The sequence below is a fragment of the Anastrepha obliqua genome, chromosome 5 (assembly GCF_027943255.1).
Source record: "Anastrepha obliqua isolate idAnaObli1 chromosome 5, idAnaObli1_1.0, whole genome shotgun sequence".
Classification (NCBI taxonomy): Eukaryota; Metazoa; Arthropoda; class Insecta; order Diptera; family Tephritidae; genus Anastrepha; species Anastrepha obliqua.
In genome coordinates this window covers 120,475,076-120,501,337 of record NC_072896.1, presented here as the reverse complement: position 1 = coordinate 120,501,337, position 26,262 = coordinate 120,475,076, and the positions used below count along the sequence as shown (strand labels likewise).

The window sequence follows — 26,262 nt, the reverse complement described above, 5'->3', positions numbered from 1 at the left end:
TGTGTATGAAAAGAACATGTTTAAAAACTATTTTTAAAAAAAATTTTAAAAAACAATGTTTTTTAAAATTCATAAATTTTAATTTTTTTTTTTATTTATATAAGCCAGCAAATATTTACGCACAGGATACATGTAAGTTCATAATTCTGAATTACCCTTAAAATGCCAAAACAAAATTAAAAGTGTTTCGTTATCATTATGCACACACTAGAAAGCGTTTAGTTATTATCATTGCCAAAAAATAATCAGTGGCGCCTGGTGGCACCTGCAATTGATTAAAACTGAAATAGACGCTATTAAACAACACGTTGATACTAGTTTCTGACCGTAGTTAAATGTAGCTCAACTTGCAGATCCAAGAATATGAAGGAATATGATTTTTTTTTTTCGTAAAACTAATTATAAATAGATAATCAAATGCTTCACATCCTTTGTTCTTCCGGCTAAAATATATAAAAATATCATACCCTAAATGAAAAATAAAAAATTGGAAGTCGGCTCAAGCAAAAGGAAAAAAACCACCTTGGGCTTTGAAGTTTTTTCTTAGTCAGTTCAATACTATAAAAAAATTATACTTTTGACATATCTATAAAAAAAAAACTGTAAGTCGGAGTTTAGTAATGCTTTTTGATTTTATTGTTGGTTCTATTCTGGAATTTAGAAATACCATTAAACATTGCGTAGGTGGTATGTTGCAAATTTGACTTTCTTCCGCTAAATCCCCAGTGTGCGCCGTTTTGATACCATTAAGAGACCTACAACAAGTAGATATCGACAGCCAGGCAGCCAGCAGGAGCTGTTGATGTAATGAAGAAGATTGATGGGAATTAGGTTGGCGCACTGTTCCATGCTGTCGAATTAAAGAGCACGCAGTGACCTTAATCGTCTAGCTGCCACACCCGGACATTTATAGAGAAAGTGCTCTATAATCTCCTTCCCTGAAAGGTCCCCACAGCTTTTGCAATGGGGGTTAAATGGTAACCCTAGCATTTTCGCGTGTGTGCCAATCGTCTAGTGACCGGTAAACACAGCTACGAGTTTAGAAATTGAATGGCGAGGAGTCCAAAGGACACTCTGAGTCCTCCGTGTATTTAATGAGTAAATTAACTTAAATTTTCTTTAAATTCTTAATTGTATGTGAACAATCTTGGTTGAGTGTAAAGGCCTTGCACGAATTGGTTCACTGTATCCGGATTGTAATGTAGTAAGAAGCCGTAAACAGAGACTTGGCAAACCAGTTGAGGAAACCGTATTCCATAACTAATAGAAAGCGCTTATAAGTATACCGAAATATTAGTTTGGGGAAAAAGAAATCCATTATTTTTACGTCAAATTTTTGCGCAAGTGGTTTAAAAGTGTTTTATGGCCGATCTTTAGCTCCTGGGCGATGCTATGACTACTAATATGCCGGTTAACTTCGATTATTTCTGTAATTTTATCGACGTTCTCCACATTTTCGGCAGTATCAACATTTTCTTTAGCATCAAAAATGCCTGAACGGAATCGGCAAAACCAAAATTGCATTAGCTATTACAGTACCGGCGCCATAAACACCATTCACAATTTCAGCGGCCTGGCTTGCATTTTCGCCTTTATCAAAAATAACTGTAAAATGTACCGAGTTTTCTTTTTGTTGACTTCCATTGTTAACACCCTGTAACTCACAACTGAATGGAGCAAACAAAAAACAGCAAAATAATTTTTTTAGTATGAAATATCACCTTGACAACGAGCATAAAATTCAAATTGTTTGATCGATACTTTACGAGATATCGATCCCTACAGCCATTTACCGAAAAAATAATGGACTTCTTTTCCCCAAAACTAATATATACCTAAGTTTCGATAATTTCTATGAGATGGAACTTACAGTGCTAAACTTGACTCGCATGCGCAATAAAAGAAGATTTTCAGTGTTCTGAGGCAACGATTCATGATGTAGCAGGCAATTTGACGCGAAGAGGCTGAGCTTATTTATTTTATTGATTAAAAATATAATTATAAATAATTGTATTCCATTAAGAAAGGCACTAGTAGCTAAGACTATCGGCGTTGGCTGAGCTTATTGGTCGGAGAATTTCAGAACAAGAAATATGAACGATCGATTCAAGTAGTTTACGTCACAACCTTATCGAAATCAAAATTTGGAGTAGACTTCCAAATCACTTATATCCAATTTTCCTTTGGATTGACTTTTTTACTAATAAAAACAAAAAAATATAGCTTAGAAAAACTAAAAAACACGCTTTTATTGCTAATCGAACTAAAAAGTAGAAAATAAATTTTAATGACAAAGGGACCTATAATGAAGTAATAGCAAATCGAAGGATCAGTTATAGTCAACTACCTCAGAACAGAATTATAACAAAAATTAAGATACAAATAGAGTAATTCAAATTAGAGTTAAAAGCAAACAGAATTATAACAAAAATTAAGATACAAATAGAGTAATTCAAATTAGAGTTAAAAGCGTGGGATGCTTGATATAGTAAATATTACAATCATTCTATTGGCAACTACCTATGTACAGAGGGTTATGAAAGTGAAGCAAAATGCATCCCACGCTTTTAACTCTAATTTGAATTACTCTATTTGTATCTTAATTTTTGTTATAATTCTGTTCTGAGGTAGTTGACTATGACTGATCCTTCGATTTGCTATTACTTCATTATAGGTCCCTTTGTCATTAAAATTTATTTTCTACTTTTTAGTTCGATTAGCAATAAAAGCGTGTTTTTTAGTTTTTTTAAGCTATATTTTATTTTCTACTTTTTAGTTCGATTAGCAATAAAAGCGTGGTTTTTAGTTTTTTTTTTAACTATATTTTATTTTTAGTATATGTAGGTGTTTACGAGTAATATACTATTACACAACCGCACACTAAATACTAACCTCAATGGTGGTGTGGAAACTAAAAATTCCCAATTTTTGTTTAAAAAAATACCCAATTCATGTTTCTACCAATATTGGCAAATGTTATAAAAAATGCACATTTTTCAGCGCTCTTACGAGAAAAAGAGTTTCCCATCTAGTCATCTATGTTGTGTGTTCCGAGTCGATCAGATTTTTAGAAGCCAGTGAAAATTAAGCTCAAAGATTCCGTTACAGTCATTCATACATACAACCCGAGCTAATAAAAGTGTGTTAAAAAAATAAAATATTAATCCTGGCAATCCTAATAAGGATAATGGAAAATTTATCTCACATGTCTCACACTGCACTCGTTCTTCGTGACTATTTCGCCAAAAATTCCACGCATATCGTTCCGCAACCACCGTATTCGCCTGATTTGGCTCCGTGTGACTTCTGGCTATTCCCAAAACTCAAGAGACCACTACCGGAAATGGACTATTTGGCATGTTTCGGGGATTGGAAAACTCGTTGGCATAAGTGTATTTCATCGAGAGGGCATTATTTTGAAGGGGATGAAATTGATTTACAAGAATAAATGACGATTTTTCATTTTACAACCAAATTCACCTTACTTTTTGCCCACAGGTAAAAAAAGAAAATATTAATCCTGGTAATTCCAATAAGGATAATGGAAAATTTTTATCAAATTATTGCATTGTCATCGGTCCTTGATAGGTGTGCAAAATTTCAAGTCGATCAGATGTTTAGAAGCCAGTGAAAATTAAGCTCAAAGATTCCGTTACATACATACATACATACATACATACATACATACATACATACAACCCGTCCTAATAAAAGTGTGTTAAAAATACGTTTTTACTAATGAAAGATATGATTTTGAGTGATAGAAACGTAAAAAGGTAAAACCTTTACGCGTTCAATGCTTATCTGTTTGTACACTGCAGCTGTCTACTTCATAAGTGTCAAGTATTTGCAAAAAATATAAATATTCCCATTGGGTGATTAATTTCGTGCCACCTTTTATTAGCATGCTAACACCAGAGCTTAGGTTAGATTAGGCTGATCTGGCTGGCTGAAAGCCATCAGATAGACCTATTGGCCTTTAGTGTTACCAGATGGAGCTAGACCTTTACGTTTCTTTGTGAATCTTTGCGTCTTTTGCGAATCTAAGTAAACTCTGAAGCAGCCAGGGCTTGACTACAGAATAGAAACTATTGGGATGTTTCATTTAAGGCGATTGCCACATATTTGCCCAATATTACGATCAAAAAATTAATAGGGTCTTTAACATAAATTCCAATTCATTAGAGTTGCAAAGTACTCGACCTGCTACGATGCATCCCCTTTCCTTTCTTCCCCATGAAGTGAACTAAAACTAAAATTGACACGCCCTCTTGTGGGTGGGTCCAAACTAAAGATTTACGAACCTATCTATGTACGTATGTAAATATGTGTATGCATGTAAATGTATGTATTTGAGTACTCTATGTATGTACAACTCGGCATTTAACACAAATAGGTGTATAATTAAAAATTCGCACATGTGAAAGCAGATGCATGGGGTAAAGCACAATTAAACTTACGACACACATTTTCTGCCCTCTAGCAGACGTTTGTTTACATTTTGTATCGAACAATGCACCGCAAAAACATCTAAACATATCTCTTGGAAACTCAACGAACCTTGAGAACTTGGCACAAATCTGTTGCACCATTGAACAATGCTGCATATGTATTCGTCGATGTATATATGTACGTACATTAGAAAATGACCAAAAGCGAAAATATATCAAAGAGTAAGTCACTGTAGATATGGTCTACATAAGAGCATGCATATGTATGGGTGTATGCAGATGCACATAAGCACAATTTATAAATTGCGACTAATGATTTCATCTACTTATTCATCTATACAAGTACACACATACACCTACACGAAATAAGCAAAACGGACTACGGAGGAACAATTTTCGAAAGAGGATTTCAAGACAGCAGAAAAAAGGCAAATATTACAGGCATGCTAATTATATAGGGTTTTCCAATAACAGGTGTCACAGGTGAATGGATTGCGCTATCGAGAGATGATTAATGATTTTTTATGGCCGGAATTGGATGGTATTGATCTGGACCACGTTAATTTTCAACAAGACGGCGCTACGTGCCACACAAACAACGAAACCATTGACGTAGTACGGGAAAAGTTTCCGGACCGTGTTATCTCTCGAAGAGGTGATCACAATTGGCCACCGATACCTTGTGACTTTTTTCTTTGGGGCCACATGAAAGAGAAGGTCTACGCCAGCAGCCCGGGTCGATTCAAGACCTCAAAGCTGGAATTCGTGAGGCTATCGAGGACATAGGTCAGCCAATTTGCAATTCGGTTATGGAAAATTTCATAAAAAGGATAGTGTAGTGTAAGCGTAGTCGTGGTGGTCATTTGCCTGATGCTATTTTCCACTATTAACGGCATACCTTCCTCTTTATAATGAAAAAAACATTCATTTATATTAAAAAATAGCATTTTTCTTTGAATAACAAAATAACACCTCTTATTAAAAAACCCTTTAGTAAACAAGTGCGTACATGCATACAACTCTGTTGGAAAAAATAACAACACATAATTAGTGAGATTTTTTTCCGCAGAATGGGTCGCGCTCAACATTATACTCGTACTGGAGAAAAACGAAAATTTATTAAACAAATGGCTATTGGAGGGAAAACTTACAACTTCATCCACGGATTTACTCGGCTCTTCAGCGAAAATGATTGCTAACACTAAGAAATGGGCAGCAATAAGCGAAATAAGAAGTTGTAAAGAAGCACCTACGAGGCTAGAGGTGAGAAAAGTACTGGCTTTGGTCGGTGAAAAACCGTTTATGCCTCTAAAAAGATTAGATAAGGGCTAAGTCATAATTTGGACTAGTCAATAAGCACAAAGAAGATTATTGCAGCGAAACTTTACGAAAGGAGCCCGAGAATAGTACCATCCAGACTATAAAAAAAATTGCTGACCAAAAGAAAATTTGCTGAAGAGCAGCTGCTTTGGCCAATTCAAAAATAGGGGAACCATTTATGGTTCGATAAAATCAAACTAGTTTTATTTGGTTCCAAAGAATGCATACGAAGGCTAAAAAATACTTTTTTAACGCTAAACATATTGCCAGCACAGTAAAGCATGGATGTGCGAAAATCGAGGTATGGAGCTGCTTCACCTTCTACGGTACCGGACCAGTATATGGGATAAAAGAAATCATGGATGCCAAGTTGGACCTGAAGATAATGGATTCAAACATGTTACCACATGTGGAGATAACGATTCAAAGCATACCAGAGAGTGGGCAAGAACTTGGTTCCTTTCAAACGGAATTAAGCTCAAGAGCTTGGCGGCTCAGGCAACTCACTTCAATGCCATTGAACATTTTTGGGATGTCAAAGAAGATGTAGGCAAAGAAAACCTGCAAATAGAATGTAGGAAGAATGCACTGGAAGAATGTGAGAAAATAATGGAAGGTCATTCCCGTCGAAAAGTAAAGGGCCTTTCAAAAGTCGAGTGTCGATGTAGTTTTAAAATAAGATATGTAAAAATTTAAACCTTTTCAGGTTTCACTATTTTTTTTTTCAATATACGGCTCTTAACAATTATATGTGAAAAATTACATCATCTAAATGCCCACTATGAGCACGGCTACAGGTAAAATCCGTCAATTCATTCAATTCATGAATACCAAATCGTTGAGAAAGTCGAGAAATCGACTCGATGAAGGTTGTTCAGCGAAACTTTTTGCCCAGTTTTTGGTCTGCCAGTCTTTTTTCTATCCTCGACAGAACCACTTTTTTTTAATCTTCAGCCAACCTTTGTATTATCAACTCATACGAATGATAAATTTCACCAAAAATACCACGAATTTGGCGATATGTTGTTCTTAAAGATCATTTTCATAATAAGTTTTAATAATTTTAACGCGTTGTTCTATCGTGTTAAATTGTCTACTTGACAAACATCAAAGGTGGCGCCTAGGAATTAGTCCTACTGATACTTAGGCATCAACAAGGGCTACTCCAAGAAATTGCAATAATTTAAGCCTTATTTTGTGTTATTATAATTTAGAATTAATTCCTTTAAGTTTATGTGTGATGTTATGCGTTGACTACTCCTATTTTTAATCAGAATCAAAATGTTTCTCTTCACAAGAGGTTATTTTTATAAAAAATAGAGTACAACATTTTTCGTTGATAACCGTTTTTCTTGCAAACCTAAACAGAAGCAAATAAAACAAAATAAATATCACAGATGAAATCTCGTGCTGAGATATTTTTTCATTGGTAGAAAATTTGACTATTTGCCACAGCTATTCTTTCGAAAAGAGTTGTGAGTGCAATAAGGCATGGCAAGTGAAGTTCTCTTCAAAGTGGTTTTGCTCTCAGAAAGCAATTGTGAAAATGACTTGCTGAAAACTAATTAAGGGGGGGAAGTCCATGTAAAATTTTCAAAACATCGTTCTTTTTTCGATATTTTGAAAGTATAGTATCTTAAGAATATACTGTGAAATTTTTATGCGGAATATGCCTAATTTTATAACTTCTACATATATAGCCCATTAACTATGTAGAGAGCGGCCCGCGCGCTCCTGTGCCTCAAACTTTAAACGCATTTATCTCGAAACTGTATTTTTAAAACCTTCTCGTGTTGTAACTCAAAAAGTTATCGACCGATTTGTTTGAAGTTTGGTGAGGCCTTTCTGTACATTACTATCGGAAGGATACACCTAAAATTTCAGATATTTCGCGTTGATAAATTACTTTTTGGGGGTTAAAGATGTCAATAAACTAGCCCTAAATTCTGACTTTTTTTCAAAGGCTTATTTTATAATTAATTTTACTTGTTTTTTTTTTAATTTTATAGGTTCATCCTTTCCGATAATATGTTATAAAAAAACCTATTTAATTTTTTTTGTTTCAGATCCGTAGATTAAGAGTAATAAATAGAGCAGTTTGGGACCTCGCGCCATAGGCAGCCGACAAGAAATGATCCTGACCCGCCATTTTGGGGGAAAAAAATTAAAAAAAATTTTTTTGTACTCTCGAAAGGTTAAATAAAGTTGTGTTAAAGCTTCAAAATAATATAATTATTTTATCACCTATAAAAATATGTTTAAAAAATTACCGATTTTGAGGCTTCTACATGGACTTCCCCCCCTGCCGCTGAAATTCTCAATAAACAATTCAGTTTAGGAGTACATGGCAGGTGGTAAAACATATTTCTTACCTTGGTAAAAGGAGGAAGATATAATTAAGACCCTATTTTTAAAACCCCACCATTTTTGCTCCAAAAGAAATGTAAATTTTTGTATTCACATTTGTAAAATACATTTTTCTTAACACTTCAAAATGAATTTGGACCTCCCCTGCGTACGATGCTATTTACTACGTCGCACCTATTTTAGTCATAGTTTCTCTCATTCTTTCTTCATTCATTTTGGCAATACGCCGACTGCAACAAATGCTACGAGTTTCTGCATTTTATTTCACAACGTCTGGCAGGTAGTCGATACAAACGCAGAGCATAGTCAAATATGCCATATGATCATTTGTTGCATTTCTTCTACGCGCATACACACATACATATCTTTAATATATTTTTGTGCTTGTTTTCTAATTTGGATGAACTTCGCACTGTTTTCGAAAATAGTTGGTATGTAAGAACAGAGTGAACTAATCTACTTGATTAGCTATTTGCTTATTTTTCTTATTTTTTATATGAACAACGGGCAGAGAGAATAGAAAGCTTCTGCGTTAAGAAAAATACATGCATACAGATGCTTATAATAAGCAACAAATTTGAATTGCTGTCGTTAAAATGTGAGGTTAGAAGAGCAGATTGTAAAGGAAAGCAAACGAAAAGTATTACAGCATCAATAAGGATTTTTGCATTGGAAAACTTGAAATATTTCTTATCTAAGTAAATGGGATTTTAAAAGTAGTCAATAATAAGTTGATAATTTAATATAGAGTATTAAATCCAATTCTTACTATATTTTTAATCAGAGTTAAATAGTTTTATATTTTAATTGAAGTAGCTCAGATTGTGACATCTATAAGATCACTTGCGTTTTCACTTTTGAGAACTTCGAGTAAGTAAAATTCATTGCAGCTTAAATTGCGTGTCTTTTTTCAGCTGCATGAGAACTATCGCTATCGATAACTATGGTTAGCCAGTTGAGAATGGCAAGTTGTGTGGACATTTCTGTTCAGTAAAGTTTGGCAAGTCCTCATTAATCGTTTAACGCCAGAACAACGCTTCCAACTGCAGAAATTTACTTTGAAAAAAAAAAAAAACAATCTATTCGCGAAGTTCATAGGCGAAGTGTTGAAGAAGACGCCGTAACGTCGACTCGTCGTCGTTCCCAATTTGCTGCCCTTTTGTCTAGTAGGTACGTCGAAAATTCTACATAACGATCTTGGTCTTCGCGCCTATAAAATACAGCTGGTGTAAGAATTTCAGCCAAATTACCATCGATTGCGTCGCATTTTTGCCGATTGCGCTCATTTAGATTTATTATTCAGTTTTATTAGAAAAAGTAGTAAAAAATTGGACTAATCGAATGGGCCATGTAACTCGTAGTCGCGGTGGAAATATACCGGATATTATATGAAAAAAAGAAATATCATGAAATGATCCTGGTAGAATTGGTATATTTAAAAAATAAACATTTCAACAATATTTCTGTTAAGAATTATCATTTTTTATTCTCGAAGTCTTAAAAAAACAACCGATATTAGAAATACATTTTATTTGAAATTCTCTTTCGACAATTTTAATAAGAAGTCGATTTAATTTCTTGCGCCAGCAAAGGAACATCATACTAAATATTCTTGCAGTTGCTGCTTTAAGTGCGAAATGTATTGAAAAATTTAATTAGAATTATTTTCAAATTCCGTAAATGTGTTACTACTTAAAAGCGTCATCCATAGTCATTCCACATTTTCTATAAAATTTTTTTTCAAAAAACAAAAAAAAAATGTTTTTCAATTCAGTACAATTAAGTGCATTTTTTGTAAATTCATAATATTAGCGTACTTATTTAAAGAATAAAAACAACCAGTACTACAGTTGAAACATCAGTATTGTCCTAATCAAATCAATAGGTCTGGCAACCCTAACTGGGTTTAACTTTCTCTTATTAATTACTTGTATTAAATATTTTATGCTTTTTTGCAAGTTTTAGATGTTTTATTTTATTTTATTTTATTTTAATTGAATTGATTTGATTTAATTTAGTTTTTTCTTATTAAACGTTTACTTTATGACCAAATTGCTAAACAACATACTTAATGTCAATGGGAAAAGATGTATAAAATAAATGGGGACTCTAAAAAAAAATATGTTAGCCTAAATTCTTGTGATCTGTTGTAATTTAATTTAATTTTTTTCATTAAATTTTTACTCTGTTTTATTTAACTTTCTACACTTGTAGTCTGTTTCGTTTTATTTTATAATTTTACTTTATTTTACTTTCTTGATTTTGTTCCTTTCATTACTCCATTTTTAAATGATTTATTTTTATTTTTAGAGAGATGTTATGATTTCTTCTACATTCTGAAATATTAATATATTTGATTTTATTTATTCTCAATTTTTTTTATTTCATAGTATTTTATTTTTGAAACTTTTTATTTTAATCAATTTTATTTTATTTTATTTCATTTCGTTTTATTTAATTTGAATTTTGGCTTTTAATTGTATTTTGTGTTGTTGTATTTAATATTTTATTTTTCTTTTTACTTCATTTGATTTTATTCCGTTATTATTGTACATATTTTTGACTGACTTAATGCTATTTTTAGAGACAAATAAACAAATTAATAAATATTTACTATGATTTTACTGATATTTTATTTTGTTTTATTTTATTTTACTTTATTAGATACTATTTTTATTTTGTTTGATTTATATTTCAGTTAATTTTTTAATTTAATTTAATTTTACAGTATTTTATTTACTATTTATTTATTTTTTATTTTATACTATTTTTATTTCGTCTCATTTTTTTATTTTATTTAATTTTACAATATCTTATTTACCACTTATTTTATATTATTTTTATTTTGTTTCATTTGTATTCCATTTTTTTAATTTAATTTAATTTTACAATATATTCTTTACTATTTATTTCATTTTATATTATTGTACTTTTAATTTTTAATTGTTAGTTTAGATATTTATTACCAGTGTATTTTTTAATAATTTTACTTTACTTTTTGTTATATTTTATTTGACCTTTACTTTTTTTTTGTCATTACTTTTACATTTATCCTTAACGGTAGTGAAATCTCAAACTTGACCTTCTCAAGTGCATGTAGGTACATACATACATACGTACACATCGAAGTCTGAATGCAATTTAATTTATTATGAGTAAATGCATATTACTTATCAGAAAGACTTATTTCATGCCTAAGGAATTCGGGTTTTAAAAGATTTGCTAGTAGATATCTATGCATATATGTACGTACACCTCCATCAAACCAAAAAAATAATAAAAAAAATCAATGACTCCATGTTCATCGCTTTAAATTGTTCGCACGCTTGTACATACATATATATGATATATGTAGGTACGAATGTATGCATATGAATATCTGCATATATGTATGCGTGCAAATGCAAGCAAAAAAATTAAGTGTATGAAGGCTAATTTGAAGTATGAGGCATATTATGCAAAGAAAAGTTGCGTACGATTTCGTATATCACATATGTATATACGTATGTATATGCATGTATGTATGGAATATATTTGCATACATATACCTCTATGTAGAGTCCTCATCTCTTAACAGTATCGCCATAGCAACCAGTGCAACCGCATTTATATTTCTAATATTTCACACATCCCCACAATTAACCTTTGTGAATGCTATTATATCCAGTTGACTACCTCCAATAGCACCCCCACACATAATTGCTGTCTTTCAGCTCCAATTGGTGGGCTGACAGAAGCTGCGAGCCATGCATGTGTAAATACATACATACACATATACTCAGCACATTAAAAATGTTAATATGTACATACATATGACCCATTTGCTCGCTTAGCTATTTCTTTTATCTACATGCACACATACACATACATATATGTATATGTAGTATATGTATAGCCACGATTTGTTAGTAACACTTACTTTTGGGTCCTTTTCGTAGTACATCTGCTGGGTGCGTATCCATCTGCCCACCATATTATCGCGCACAGTGTTGGCCAATGCAAAGTAGTAATCGCGCAATGTTGCCACATTACGATCCTTCACCAACGTGTAGTGAAGGTGGCGATTGAAATTCTTTTTGACCAGTGTGACGTTGCCGACCTCGGCAATACCGCGCACACTAATTTGCTTGCGGCGCTCCTCATCTGTTTGCGGCTTCGACATTATTGGTTACGAAAATTGCTTTCTCCTTTCTACTGCACTTATTTATTAATTTGAAAATACTGTAATTTATGTTTTGTACGATGACCGTAGAGCACACTAAAGTTTAATTTTAATATTCGTATATATTTTATTTATTACTTAACCGAGAAAAAAATCTGATCCTAGATCAGCAATACACCGTACCGCACCGCAGTAGATGAAAGGCAACGTCGATTATAAATTTTTGTTGGACGACCACAGATGACAACGAACGACAACCGTTTGCTACGAGCTCTGGAGTACTTCTCAGCGCAAACGTTTTCTTTGGCGACAACTCACTCACCCTCAAAGATTAGTTTCGTTTGCTTGCCGCTACACTCCGCTATATCAAATGCTTTTAGCTATGTAGCTCTTTTCTTATTTACGCTCGCCTAATTAACAACCATTTCGTTGTTATACTCTTCATCTACGCTCTTCGATTTATGTATCTACAAAGTTTACCACTGATAAGCGGCGCTTGCAGCAACTAAAGTTGCTTGTGAATTAAAACCTCAATGGTAAAAACCACAAACCTTTTCCGCATAACAAATGATAACCTTTTAAGCCAGTATGTTAACTAGGCAAAAAGTTTCTCCCAACCGCCCACAGTGTGATTTCATGTGCCGCTCACAGGTATTCAGTTGCTCGACTCGAAGACTCTCTTGCAAAGCAAACATTTCATCGGTCACCTTGTCCGAAGGTCATACATGCGTATACAGTTTGAAGCGCAAACGAACGGCAAGCGTTTACAAACATATGGTTGGCGTTGGCTGTTGACAGTTCGATTCTTTAATCCATGGGTAAAGAGAACAAAACACAGCGCTGGAGTACGCTCAAACTATCATGATTCAGCTCATTTTACTCCATATGAAATGAAAGAAGCATTTGTGTATGATTACATTCTCGTTTTGTTGTCACAATTGGCGGTATTTTGGGCCACAGCTGAGTGAGGAAATGTCATGTGGACTATGTTCGCTGCGCGCACTCTAGCGGCTATGTTGTTGTACTGAGATTGCCAAAACACAGCTTTGTTTACATCTCCTCGCCAATAGATGGCGTTCACAACTGAGGCGCGCTACTTCCTTCGTATTTGCAGTGGCGAATTTTCATAGTGAACAAAATCACAAACGTGTACTAATAGTGATATTCAGACCGATCTCGTTATTATAATAGATACTTAACTGATATATTTGTAGAATTGTGAAAATTTCACTATTTGATTGTACTATTAATTTTATTATTGACGTTTCGCAACAGCTGATTTCCGCTTAAATTGCATAGCCTGCCACCTTGAAAATTCGTTAATTGCCACCTAACGAAGTAACGAGTTTTGTTTGAATATCTTCAACACAAGTTGTTTGTATTTATATACCCTATTCAGCAACTATTTTTTTCAAAAGCCTAATGGTATCAATAATCAGTTAAATGGAATAAAGATATTACGCTTTGCGTAGGTCTGGTACTTTCGCTATTCGATTTGGACAATCAACTGTTCAGCCGAATACGTCATAATATAAATGTTTTCTGAGAAGTGCATTGCGAATGTAGTGTTTTTGATTATAATGCAATTAAGTTTGCGCGGTTTATCCATAAAATTAAAAAAAGAGGTGTTCGGTGTCTGGTTGTACTAACGGCTACAAATCAGCTGGAGCAGAGTGCAGCCTATTCGCTTTTCCTACGCGTCCAATATTTGCACGCAAATGGAAGCAATTCTGCCGGCAAGACAAAGCTTACAATTTTAAGAATTGCTACATTTGTATGGAACACTTCGCAAGTGAAGATTTTTAAGGGGATTCTGCTGTTTCCGTGGCGCAGCAATCTTATGGCGGATTCTTATAGAACTCGACAAAAGAAAACGAAATGAAGGAGTAAAATTGTTTGATGTCTCGTTTAGTTTTCGAGATATTGAATAAAAAGGCCTTCAAAATGCCCTTTGGAACTTCCTATAATTTGCCACATTACACTATATATTTTTTAACACTTCACTAAAATTCACGAAATACATATACACTCACACGCGTGTCTTTACTTATTTTTATCCTTATATTCGAATTATTTTTATTAAAATAAAATGCATTTGTCCATACAGTCACTTTCCAATTTTAAACGCGAATAAGAAGATTGGAATGACAACGGTATGGTGTTGCCGAATGCCTGCAAATGAAACAAAAATACGAACAAAAACTAAGTATTTAAGTTTAGTGTTAATGATGGGGATGCGGGTTATTGTGCCTCCTTACTACATACACGCATATGATGTTTTAATTTTGGGTTTAATGGTTTTAACACGGAAAGAAGTTCTACGCAAAAATACTGTGTTAATTAATTTAATTCTAATTACTTTATTATTTTTTGAGATACGCTTAATATCATTGTTTTTAAGTTTGAATGAGTTGTATGTTCTTATTTTCAAAATTATTTCTCAACTTAAAATTACAGCAAAAAATACTGCAGTTTTACAATGAACCTTCTACTGAACATCTCTGCATACGAACTTCGTTTTTATTTCAGGTTTATGGCAACATCAACTTTTCGCTAAATTAGAGAACTTTATCATTAAATTACTTAAAAACTAAGCGAGATATCAAACAATTTTACTTATTCATTTCGTTTTCTTTTGTCGAGTTCTATACGAATCCGCCATTAAATTGCGGCGCCACGGAAACAGCAGTATTGCCATTTTGAAAATAACCTGAAGTTTGAAATGGGTAAATATCTATATATTTTTTTTGTATTTGTATTGCTGCATTGTAAAGGGTTTTTGAATTGGCGAGGGTCGATTTTGGCGCCCTGTGGCAGCCATTTTGTTTTGGTGACATCTGTCAAATCTTTTGTTTATTATTTAGTTGTTTATGCCAAATCATCATGGCAAGTTACACGATTGAACAGCACGTTCAAATGATACAACTTTATTATCAAAATGAGTGTTCATTAACGCAAACGTTGCGCGCTTGCGCCCATTTTTCGGTAGACATGGTGGCCCTTCTAATTTCTTATGGCCCATATTGAACCATATGGACCTAGACGACATGTGGTTCCAGCAGGACGGGGCTACGTGTCACAGAGCAAACGCCATTTTATTCCATTTCAACATCTACCCGCCCTTATTGAAAAACCCTATATCATTTACATATATTAATTAAAGTCCTTCACACACTGCTAGGTTTCGCCAAGAAAAGGTTGCTAAGACGGGGCGCTGTGCCAACCATTTATAAGCCAGGGGAAGAAAATCCAAATCGTTCTCATCGAATTCAGCGTCATGAAAACAAAAACATTGTAGCTGAATTACTGAAAAAAGCCTCGACTTCGTGCGATGGTAATGCTTGTTATGAGTTGTGCAAGAAGATATTTAAATGCCAATTTCAGTTACGTTTGAGTTTGTTTCCGATACGGTAAAAGACGAGTACGTTGAAAATTTATTCATTCCGGAAACTTTTGATGAAGAAACTGTTGAAAATAGTGTGGAAAATAATGAAGTCAACATAATCTACGAAGATGCATCGCCTAATGAAATGTCTTCAAATTACGGAAATGTAAGGCATAGGTCAAGTCCAGCGCCAAGATTTTCAAAAAAAAAGTATGTTTTGTAAATATAAAATTCTTTATTCATACCATTGGCTAGCAAATTTTTAACTATTGCTTTATATGTAGAGAAGAGTGGCAAAAAAATACCTGCTTACAAACGAAAATCAAATACTCCAATAACCAAATACTCCTATACCAAAAATCGTATAACGGTTTTCATTTTAATTTTTTTAAAATCGTTTAATTTATTTAAAAGTATTTGAAATATTTGCAATTTACCATTGGTCTGAAAGTCAGAGGCATGTATGAATGTAAATTTAACTCTTTTATATTTTTATTTTTTATGTAATATAGTCCCCCTTGTGCCAGAAGCGTGAAAAAGCCTGGTGCACCCAAACAGTTATAAAAAAGTGGGTTGATTTTATGCTGCCACTACTGTTGAGAGGTCAGAATAGAGGTTTACTAGTTTGGGACTCAGCCAGTTCTCACCGCGCTATAGACATAAAAAACTTTCTTGCTGAGCGGAAGATTGATCAAATAATGATTCCGGCAGAAATCTGGTTTCCTCCAGACGCTTGACATTGCAATAAACAAGCCAGCCATTCAAAGATCATTTGCGGATGGAAATCAGTGAATATATTGAAAACAGAATGGTGAGAAATCATCCAGGTAATTTTGTAAAATCAGGCTTACAAGAAGTTGTGAATTGGGTAAAAAATGCATAGGACAAAATAACTGATAGTGATGTTTCCGAAATCAGAATATAATTCAGACGATGTTCCAGAAGAAGATGAGGTTTAAATTTCTGTATTCTGCGTAAAATAAATAAATAAATATACATTTATTTTTTGCCCTCCCCTGTAAATAAGCCCTAGCGCGTGTTTTGAACCAAAAAAAGAAAGTAAGACAGTGTCTTATTTTCGGAAAAAGACGGCAGTTTATGGGAATAAATTATTCACATGGAATTTGCGATGAGATATACTATAGCTAAGTTTAATACAGTTAGTCCACCACAGATTGTGAAGCTAAGAAGAAGTTCATACTACAATAACAACCATATAACACCAAGTTTCAAACGTGTTTTTGTGTTTCACACAGTTTTTGTGCAACATTTTTTAAAAATGTATCAAAACTTGTTAACCACAATTTTTCTGAGTACGCAGTTTTCAAGCCCATTGAATTTCAGTCTAAGCAAGTGCAAATTTCTGGCGTTGCACATTAATTTGCTAGATGGAATTAGATAGTGATATGGGTAGCAAAGTTTATCATACTCTATATAATCTGAAACGTAAATCTTCCCGCAGAAAAATAAATTCTTCCATAAGGACTGACACTTCAGAAGCATGCCCCAAAATCTATAGGCAATATTTTAGGTTGTTGTTGTAGCAGCATATAAATTCCCCATACATATACGGGGAATGCTGTTGAAGTGACAGTCCTTGGTCGTATTTAAATCCGGGTCCTTCCGGTTACGTAGAACCGACTGACGTGGGAACAAAGACGCGTATTTTTAATCGGTCATGGATTGCCACTTTAGCAGTTTGGATTGTTACAACAACAACGACACGGATTTTTATTCGGTCATGGACTGCTTTTCGGCTGTCACAAAAACTATAATGACAAGAAAATATACTAAAGTTTGTATTTGCTTCATCCGTACCCCAGTACAATAGGCGAATTTAGTGATTTGAAGATTAAGTGATAATGAAACCCTATTTCAACTCCACTAAAAAGTTAGTGGTTGTAAAGGGTGGTTAAATTTCAGGGGCCGATGTTGAATGTAAACCACACCATCGGATGGAGGTGTGCCTCCGAGGCCGCGGCGTAATTGAGCCATACCAATATTATCATAATAAAGAGAAATGACAATAATTTTGTATTTCTGAAACTTAACCACCCTGTACAATTTAGTGGTAGTGTAAAATGCCCAACGCTGGCGGCAAAATTTGCTTGATGCGCCTTGATGCTCTATTAGAGCTATTTGCACTTAACTGTGAAGGGGTCTATTTATTTAGGAATTTCAGTTCGAGCATTGCGTAACGTAAATTATAAAAAAATTATACATGAAAATCACTCCAACGGGGGCGCTGATCGGCGGAGAGGTTAGTGGCTGCTAGAGTATTCACCTTTAGAACCTTCGGATATAGCTCAATAGGAAAGAGGAATTCAGGTTGCACAGACTACATGACTCCGTACTTCAGTTGGGAAAGAAGGTTTCGTACTACAATTGAAGAGGAGGAACATAGGCATGAAGTCCGGCCATAGTACTTTTCACATCTACACAGATGCCTCTAAAACTTTAGACGGAGTGGGAGCGGGTATTTACTGCTCAAAACTAGGGGTAAGGCAGCCTATCAAGCTGCCAGACCACAGCAATATTTCCCAAGGGGAAGTTTTTGCTGTGGGGAATGCCGCGGAGCTAGCCTACGCTAGAACAAGAAAGAACTCAACAATTAATATGTACGTGGACAGTCAAGCAGCAATAAAAGCAATAAGCTCATGTTGTATTAAGTCCAAAAATGTTCGACGGAGCAGGGAGGCCATAGAAAGGCTAGCCGCAAACAGTAGGCTGCATATCTATTGGGTACTTGCTCGCAAAGGCATTATGGGGAACGAAATAGTAGATGAGATAGCAAAAAGTGCTGTTAGACTACCATTTGAACCAGAGAACGACATACTAACACCGCTAAATACAAAAAACACGAAAAAGCGAGTGGACGCTAGGTGGACTAATCTGACCACATGCAAAAGAGCAAAAGTTATGTGTAGAACTAACGGCAAAAAACCGACTCAATTCATACTTACGCTCTCGCGAAAGGACTGCAGAACTATCAAAGGTATGCTGACGGGTCATAATCTACTGGCTGCACATGCGTGCAAGTTAGGGATTGCTAACACGGACAAATGCAGGAAATGCAGAGAGGATGTTGAGGAAACTTTAGAACATCTTCTGTACGTTTGTCCGGCATTATCAAAAACGCGTTTAAAATACCTGGGAGCCCCATTGTTTAAGGGTCTGGAGGACGTCTCAAAAGCGGATCTCCCAGCGCTGCTTAGATTCGCCAAAAGCGTTGACGTCCCACATGATGTCTCTTCTTCTTCTTCTTAATTGGCGCGATAACCGCTTACGCGATTTTGGCCGAGTTTTACAAAGCGCGCCAGTCGTTTCTCTCTCGTGCTAACCGGCGTCAATTGGACACACCAAGTGAAGCCAAGTCCTTCTCCATCTGATCTTTCTAACGCAGAGGATGCTTTCCTCTTCCTCTACTACCACCAGCTGGTACCGCATCGAATACTTTCAGAGCCGGAGCGTTTGTATCCTTTCGGACGACATGCCCCAGCCAACGTAGCCGCTGGATTTTTATTCGCTGCGCTATGTCTACGTCGTCGTAAAGCTCATACAGCTCATCTGCGATATTCGCCGCTGCCAACGTATAAAGGTCCAAAAATCTTGCGCAGAATCTTTCTCTCAAACACTCCAAACGTCGCTTCATCGGATGTTGTCATCGTCCACGCTTCTGCGCCATACGTTAGGACGGGCATGATGAGAGCCTTGTAGAGTGTTAGTTTTGTTCGTCGAGAGAGGACATTATTACTAAGTCCAAAGTAGTACGTGTTGCAAAGAAAGATTCTACGTTGGATTTCAAGGCGGACTTTGTTATTGGTGTTAATACTGGTTCCTAAATACACGAAGTCTTTTACAACCTCAAAATTTTAACTGTCTACAGTGACGTGGGTGCCGATACGCGAGTGCGCCGACTATTTGTTTGATGACAGGAGGTACTTCGTTTTGTCCTCGTTCACCACCAGATCCATTCGCTATGCCTCTTTATCCAGTTTGGAGAAGGCAGAACTAACAGCGCGGTTGTTAAGGCCGATGATATCAATATCATCGGCATACGCCAACAATTGTACGCTCTTATAAAATATTGTGCCTGAGCGATTAAGTTCTGCGGCTCGTACGATGCTCTCCAACATCAGGTTAAAGAAGTCACACGACAGCGAGTCACCCTGTCTGAAACCTCGTTTGGTATCAAACGGCTCGGAGAGGTCCCTCCCAATTCTGTCGATGTCTACTTTCAGTATTCATAGAGGTCGGTCTCCATTTGGTATCGCTAGGGACGAAAATGTATATGCGTGGCTCAATGCCAACCATGCTAACCTAACCTAACCTATTATGACTGCTACAATGGGAACAAAATTTACATAATCGAATAGTGCCAGATATGCATTAGTGAGACATCAATAACATAACTAACTGATTTATTTTAAAGTATGAATTTTATTTAAAAATTTGAAATATGCAAAACAAGACAATTGCAACAAATGAGTAAAATTTGCCTTAGTTTTGAATTAAGTTAATTCGCATACAATATTTATGTGTGTATGTTTGTATGTGTATCGAAAAGCAGCAATACATACATACAGATATGTATGCATAATGATACCGCTAGCTATATATATATCATAGTAAAGTGGATTTGGCGGAATTTTGATTTTGATCAGCAATAGAAAGTACAGTTTTCTTACTCAAGTAATTTATAATAAAAAAGGCATTACATCATACGTGGGGGTATTCACACATTTTTACATTTAAAAGGCAAAACACATACTCGTATCTCTAATTTTACACTTGCAGCTACATACAATTCACAATTCTTCTTCAGTGAGTTCAAATAAAAGCGCTTTCAATTTGTTCTTTTTGATAAATATACCCGTATATATGTATGTATATTTTGTTTTCAATTTGGTTAACTATCAGTGTCAAGTGCTGGTGACTGACGGACGCAAAGCGTTCACAAATACAAACAAACATTTACATGCAAAATCCCGAATTTTATGTTTTCATGAATGATTTGGTGAGGAAATAAACATTACACTTTTGAATATGTCTGTATAATTGGCTAATAATGATGGGAATTTTCTTTTTATTTGTCCTCTTTAATGGTACTGAATATTTGTCCAAGTGGGCCCCGCGCAAGGGCAGCCATTTGCCCTAACCTATTTAATTTTGAGATTATGACAAAACAACTCAAGGACATGCCAAGCACTAATTAAACATTTTCACTCGTCACTTTAGAACAAATCGTAGTGCAAATACCAAGAAAAATGTTGCTCATAAATGTATTGATAAGTTTTGACCATTTATTTATTTTGTAATTTCAATTAAATTTTTATAAAAACCATTTTTTTGCGTTCGCGTTTTGCGCATTTTATCCATTTAACGCCTAATCTACATTTTTTTTTCGCAGAAAAAAATTTAAAAAATCTAAACACAATTATCTATAAAACCGCAAGCCTGAAATGTTTGTAAAAATGTTCAGTAAAAAGTTTCACGATTTTTTAATCACTTAAAACTCTTATCACTTATACCGAAATTCAATGAACTATAAAACCGCATGCGAAAAATTCTCAGTAAAAAGTTGAAACTTCGTTGAAAATCTTCCGAATTTTTTTACAATTTTATACAAGCGAAACTTTTAAAATTTTTTTATATTGTTTTTGTTGTAGTATGAACTATATTTAAAAAAAAAATAATTGAAAATTCAATGAGCTATAAAACTGCATTCGAAAATTTTTGAGTAGAAAGATTGAAATTTTTATAAAATTTTGCCGAATTTTTAGAAATTTTCTACAAATTTCGAAATTTTGTTTATATGGGTTTTGTTGTTGTATGAACTATACTTTTATAAAAAAATAATTGAAAATTCAATGAGCTATAAAACTGCGTTAGAAAAATTCTGAGTAAAAAGTTTGAAATTTTTAGGCAATTTTGCCGAATTTTTACAAATTTTCTACAAATTTCGAAACTTTGCTTTATATGGTAGTTGTTGTAGTATGAAATGTAAATGAAAATAATTGAAAATTCAATGAGCATTTAACTGCATTCCAAAAATTCCGAGTAAAAAGTTTGAAATTTTTATGAAATTTTACCGAATTTTAAAAAATTATATACAAACTTCTAAACTTTGCTTTATATGGTTGTTGTTTAGTATGAACTATATTTTTATAAAAAAAAATTTATTTAATTCAAATTACAAAAGAAATATTGAAAACTTATCAATATGTGGCGTACACTTTCTTTTGACGCTGACTGTATATTCATTGTTCAGCAATCCAAGGCTTCGACTCAAGTACTGTAAGTTGTTCTGTCAATTGTCCACATATATACAGGGTGAACGATATGAAGTGTTACCAGCTTCACACTGCTTGTATCTGTAAAACAGCTCATGACATCAACTTCAAAATTGTTCTCATGACAGTTCAATATATTGTTTATAAGCCATCAAAAGCATTTCCGTCTCAGTTTTGTTGAATTTTTGTTTTCTGTGATGGATTTCAAACGTAATAGTGCGATTGCGTTACATTTGGCTGGAAAATCACAACCAGCCATTGTTCGTGAGCTCAGTCACCTCAAAGTGAATAAAATGTTTGTGTATCGCACTATAAAACGTTACAATAATACTGGTAGCACTGCAAAACGCTATCGAGGTGGACCAAAAAAAACCGCAACAACGCCAGAAATGGTTCGGAAAGTGAAGGCTCGACTTGAACGAAATCTACGTCGAAGTGGAGAAAAATGTCCGAAGATCTGAAAATATCGCAAGACAGCATTCGACGCATATTGAGCTTAAGGTCAATCAAGGCTTACAAGTTCCAAAAAGCACACGATCTTTCACCCCAGCAAACAAAAGTTCGGTGCGAAAGACCAAAGGAGATGTTGCGCTTGCACGAACTTGCGAAATTTCCTAACATTGTGTTTTCTGATGAAACAAATTTCCCAATTGAGTAAGTTCATAAACTCAAACATTCAAAACGATCACGATCGTGTTTACTTGACCGAACGCTCATACGAGAATTTGAGCCTATGCATGGACACTCGAAGCAATTTCCCATCGCAAGTAATGGTTTGGGCCGCAGTCACCGCTGATGAACGCTCTCCAATCGTTTTTATCGAGCCTGGTATCAAAGTGAATGCGACTTATTATCGGGAAAATGTTTTAAAAGCTGCTTTAGAGCCGTGGACACGCAAATATTTCGGTCGTAGACCATGGACGTTCCAACCGGACTCGGCACCGTCTCATAAAGCTCGTGTGAACCAAGAGTGGTTAAAAAATCATGTTCCACACAATGGATTTCGCATTCACCAGACGCAAATCCGATGGACTATTCCATCTGGTCCATTTTGGAGAGCAAAGTGAGGACTAAAAAATATGCCAGTATGGATGCGCTGAAAAAAGTGATTATACGAGAATGGGCCAAAATACCTCAAGATCACATTCGTGCAGCATGCAAGTAAATTTTTGACCGTTGGAAGGCTATAGTCAAGGCAAAAGGTGGTCATATTGAGCTAAAGTGAATATATATGTTAAAATTGTAATCATTTTTGAACAATTTTGTCTTTGAAATCAATAAAAACTAATTTCACACAAAAAAGTTATGGTGTTTTGAATAGGAAACACTTTATATCGTTCACCCTGTAGTATGTGCATGTGTAAGTGTTTAATACTTTGTCGTGTATAAAATGCATTTAAGATATTTACCATTTAGCATTTCTCAAAACTGCAGAAATAAAAACAAAAAGAATATTATTGGACATTCGAAATATTGTTTTTATTTTATACTCATTTGAATTCATTAAATTCTAAGTTGTTACTTTTGTTATTGAATCGCATTATAACAACATCATCAATATGTATGTGTTTTCTTCTTTATTGAATTTTACTCATAGTTTTAAAATAGAAAACAATCGCTTTTAGTCCGCTGTTCATATTTTTTTTAATTCTCATACTAGCAGATTTTCGTTCACATTCCTTTTTTTATATATTTTTTATTTTTGTTTATATTTTGTTTTGTTTTTTTTTTTTTTGAATTGTTCGGCTAAATCTTAACTCGTAATCAAGGATTTGAGAAATACAAATATATTCTCGTTTAATAGCTACATTTAATCGAAAACAGTCCATAAGCATAATAGTTAAATTAATAGGCATTGTCGATCAATATGTATTTCTTGTATTTTTTCACTTGCATTTAACAGTTTATATATAAAATAGAGCATTTTAAAATACATTTACATACAATCAAATTAGAATAAGCATTATCATAAAAAACTATTGAGGGTATAACAAGTTGTTGTTTTTTGTTTTTTGTTTTTTCCTTTCGTTCAAATATATTGTATGCACTTAGTTACAATTGGTTTGTAGTTGTTGCATAATATCTGTATAATAATAAATCATTAGCAAATAAAAACGAAATTTTACGCATTGCAATTAATGTAATTCAGTACAAATAAATTTAAAAATTTCCATTTTAAAAGTATAGAACAGAGGAGGGAATGAGTGCTTCACACTCTGCCGCTCGTTTCGCATGCATCTAATTTATAATTATTTCATTTAAATTTTATTCTTTTCTTGTGTTTATTATCATCTGAAATGTGAAATTTTTTATGGTTTTCTCTTTTAAGATTTTCGTCTTGCAATATTATTTTGGTTGTTGTGTTTGGTTTAATTTAATTATATAGTTATTGTTGCTATAGACTGTCGAATGCTTTATTTTTATTTATTTCATTCTCTGCTTCCTCGGCGTTCACATTTTTTCTTGGTTGCTTGCAGAATTTCCATATACATATGTATGAGTTTATGTGTATGTGTGTGAGAAAGAGAGAGAGTGTATGCGCCTTTTTATTTAAGTTCTTAAGTATGTTTTTTCTCTTAAGGTTTAGTAATTGCAATGACAATATATAAATTGTTGCTGTTAATATCTTGCATTTTCAAGTGCTTTACTTATCCTTGTCTGATTCGGCGGCGATTGGTTTCTTGCCAATTGGAATGGCTGCCTTTATTCTGTTCAAACAAACAAAAAAGAGTAGAGTTAAGGAAATCAATTAATGGATGTTACGACGTTATTTGTTTTGGTCTTTGTTGTTTTGTCAAAACTTACTTCTCAGTGATTTCTGTCAATTTGCTTCGTACCAAATCCAAGTATGTGTCAATTGATTGTTTGTTGTTTTCGTACACCTTTGGCAAAGTGAATAACGAGACGAAGGCTGTGTGTGTGTGTGGGTGAGAAAGAAAACCGAGTTTAGTAATTTTCGTGCCACATAGAAATTTGCGATTGTTTGCTTACCTAAAATAACCAGAGTCATGCCATTGAACCAGCCACCAATGTAAGTTAAAACCCACAGAATAACACCAAACTTGATTGAGTCAACCAGATCTTCCACCAAGAACAATCGTCGCAGCTCTGCAACAAATCCATTCACATGTGCCACAGCAACGCCAGCGATATTTTGGACCTTCTCTTGCGACAGAGTCAAATCGATGTCGAGATATTCTCTAAAATAACATAGAAATAATTAATTTTTGAAGTCTTGGAATTTGAATGGTAATTTAAATTATTAGTTGAAGACGGGCCGTTCTAGCGGCTAGTATTTTAAATTAATACCTACTTCTACAGGGTGGGCCAAATAAGACCTACTAATGTTAAGCACAAATAACTTTTTTATATTTTTTTACATATTTATTTTTCTCATTTTGTAGGTTATAATCGAATTGTTGGAAATTTATTATGGAACCCGACAGTACAACACAACGCGTTCAAACTATCGAGTTTTTCTATGCTTACACAATTAGCCACACAAATTGATTTTTGATGTCGGATGAAAGCATTTCCATTTAAATTATTATGCCAACAAACAAAACTGTAGATTGTGGGGCTCTGAAAATCCAAGGACAACACACCAACATCAGTTGCACCCATCTAAAGGTACTGTTTGGTGCGGTGTTATGGTCACTAGAGTTATCGGTCCATATTTCTTCGAAAATGAGGAGTAAACGCCGGAATCGATTTCAAGAGCTTCTTACAGAACATTGATTGAAAACTTTTTGCGGCCAATGGCAGAGCAGTATCCGAATGTGTGGTTTCAACAAGATGGAGCAACTGGACCCGCTGCGTCAAATTTTTGGCGAAGGTCTGATTTTCAAAAATTCAGATTTCCCTTGGCCACCTCGTTCGCCAGATTTGACTGCGCCCGACTTCTTTTTATGGGGATATTTAAAGGACAAAGTGTATCTCAATAAACCAGAGACTATTAGACAGCTGAAGCAAAATATTCGAGACGAAATACTGAGCTTTCAACCAGAAACATTATGTGGTGCAATGGGAAACGCGTTAAAAAGAGCCGTTCTTGGTATCGAGAAAAAAGGTGGACATTTGTCTGATGTAATATTTCATACATTATTTCCATAAAATGCATTCCATGTATAAAAGCAATTAACCAAAATAAATGATTATTGCAAAAGTTATTTGTGTTTAACATTAGTAGGTCTTATTTGGCCCACCCTGTAGTTAAAGTACATATGTAAATGTATTTATTTATTTTGTAATTTCAATTTTTGTTTTTTATAAAAATATAATTCA

At 34.3% G+C, this 26,262-nt stretch overlaps 2 protein-coding genes across 7 annotated transcripts in view; both read right to left on the bottom strand.

The window, feature by feature from the left end:
• LOC129246993 (glycogen phosphorylase) overlaps positions 1–12,653 on the bottom strand; it is a 38,212-nt gene extending 25,559 nt beyond the window's left edge. The window contains exon 1 of the mRNA XM_054885809.1: positions 12,058–12,653. Coding sequence (XP_054741784.1) covers positions 12,058–12,300 — 243 coding nt within the window. The 5' untranslated portion in view covers positions 12,301–12,653. The remainder of the gene's footprint in view (positions 1–12,057) is intronic.
• An 11,804-nt stretch (positions 12,654–24,457) lies between these two features.
• LOC129249346 (reticulon-1-A) overlaps positions 24,458–26,262 on the bottom strand; it is a 91,152-nt gene continuing 89,347 nt past the window's right edge. For all 6 annotated transcript variants that reach the window (XM_054889110.1, XM_054889109.1, XM_054889111.1 and 3 more), the window contains 3 exons: positions 24,970–25,178; positions 24,784–24,889; positions 24,458–24,686 (listed from right to left, as the gene is read on the bottom strand). In XM_054889110.1, coding sequence (XP_054745085.1) covers positions 24,623–24,686; positions 24,784–24,889; positions 24,970–25,178 — 379 coding nt within the window. In that variant the 3' untranslated portion in view covers positions 24,458–24,622. The remainder of the gene's footprint in view (positions 24,687–24,783; positions 24,890–24,969; positions 25,179–26,262) is intronic.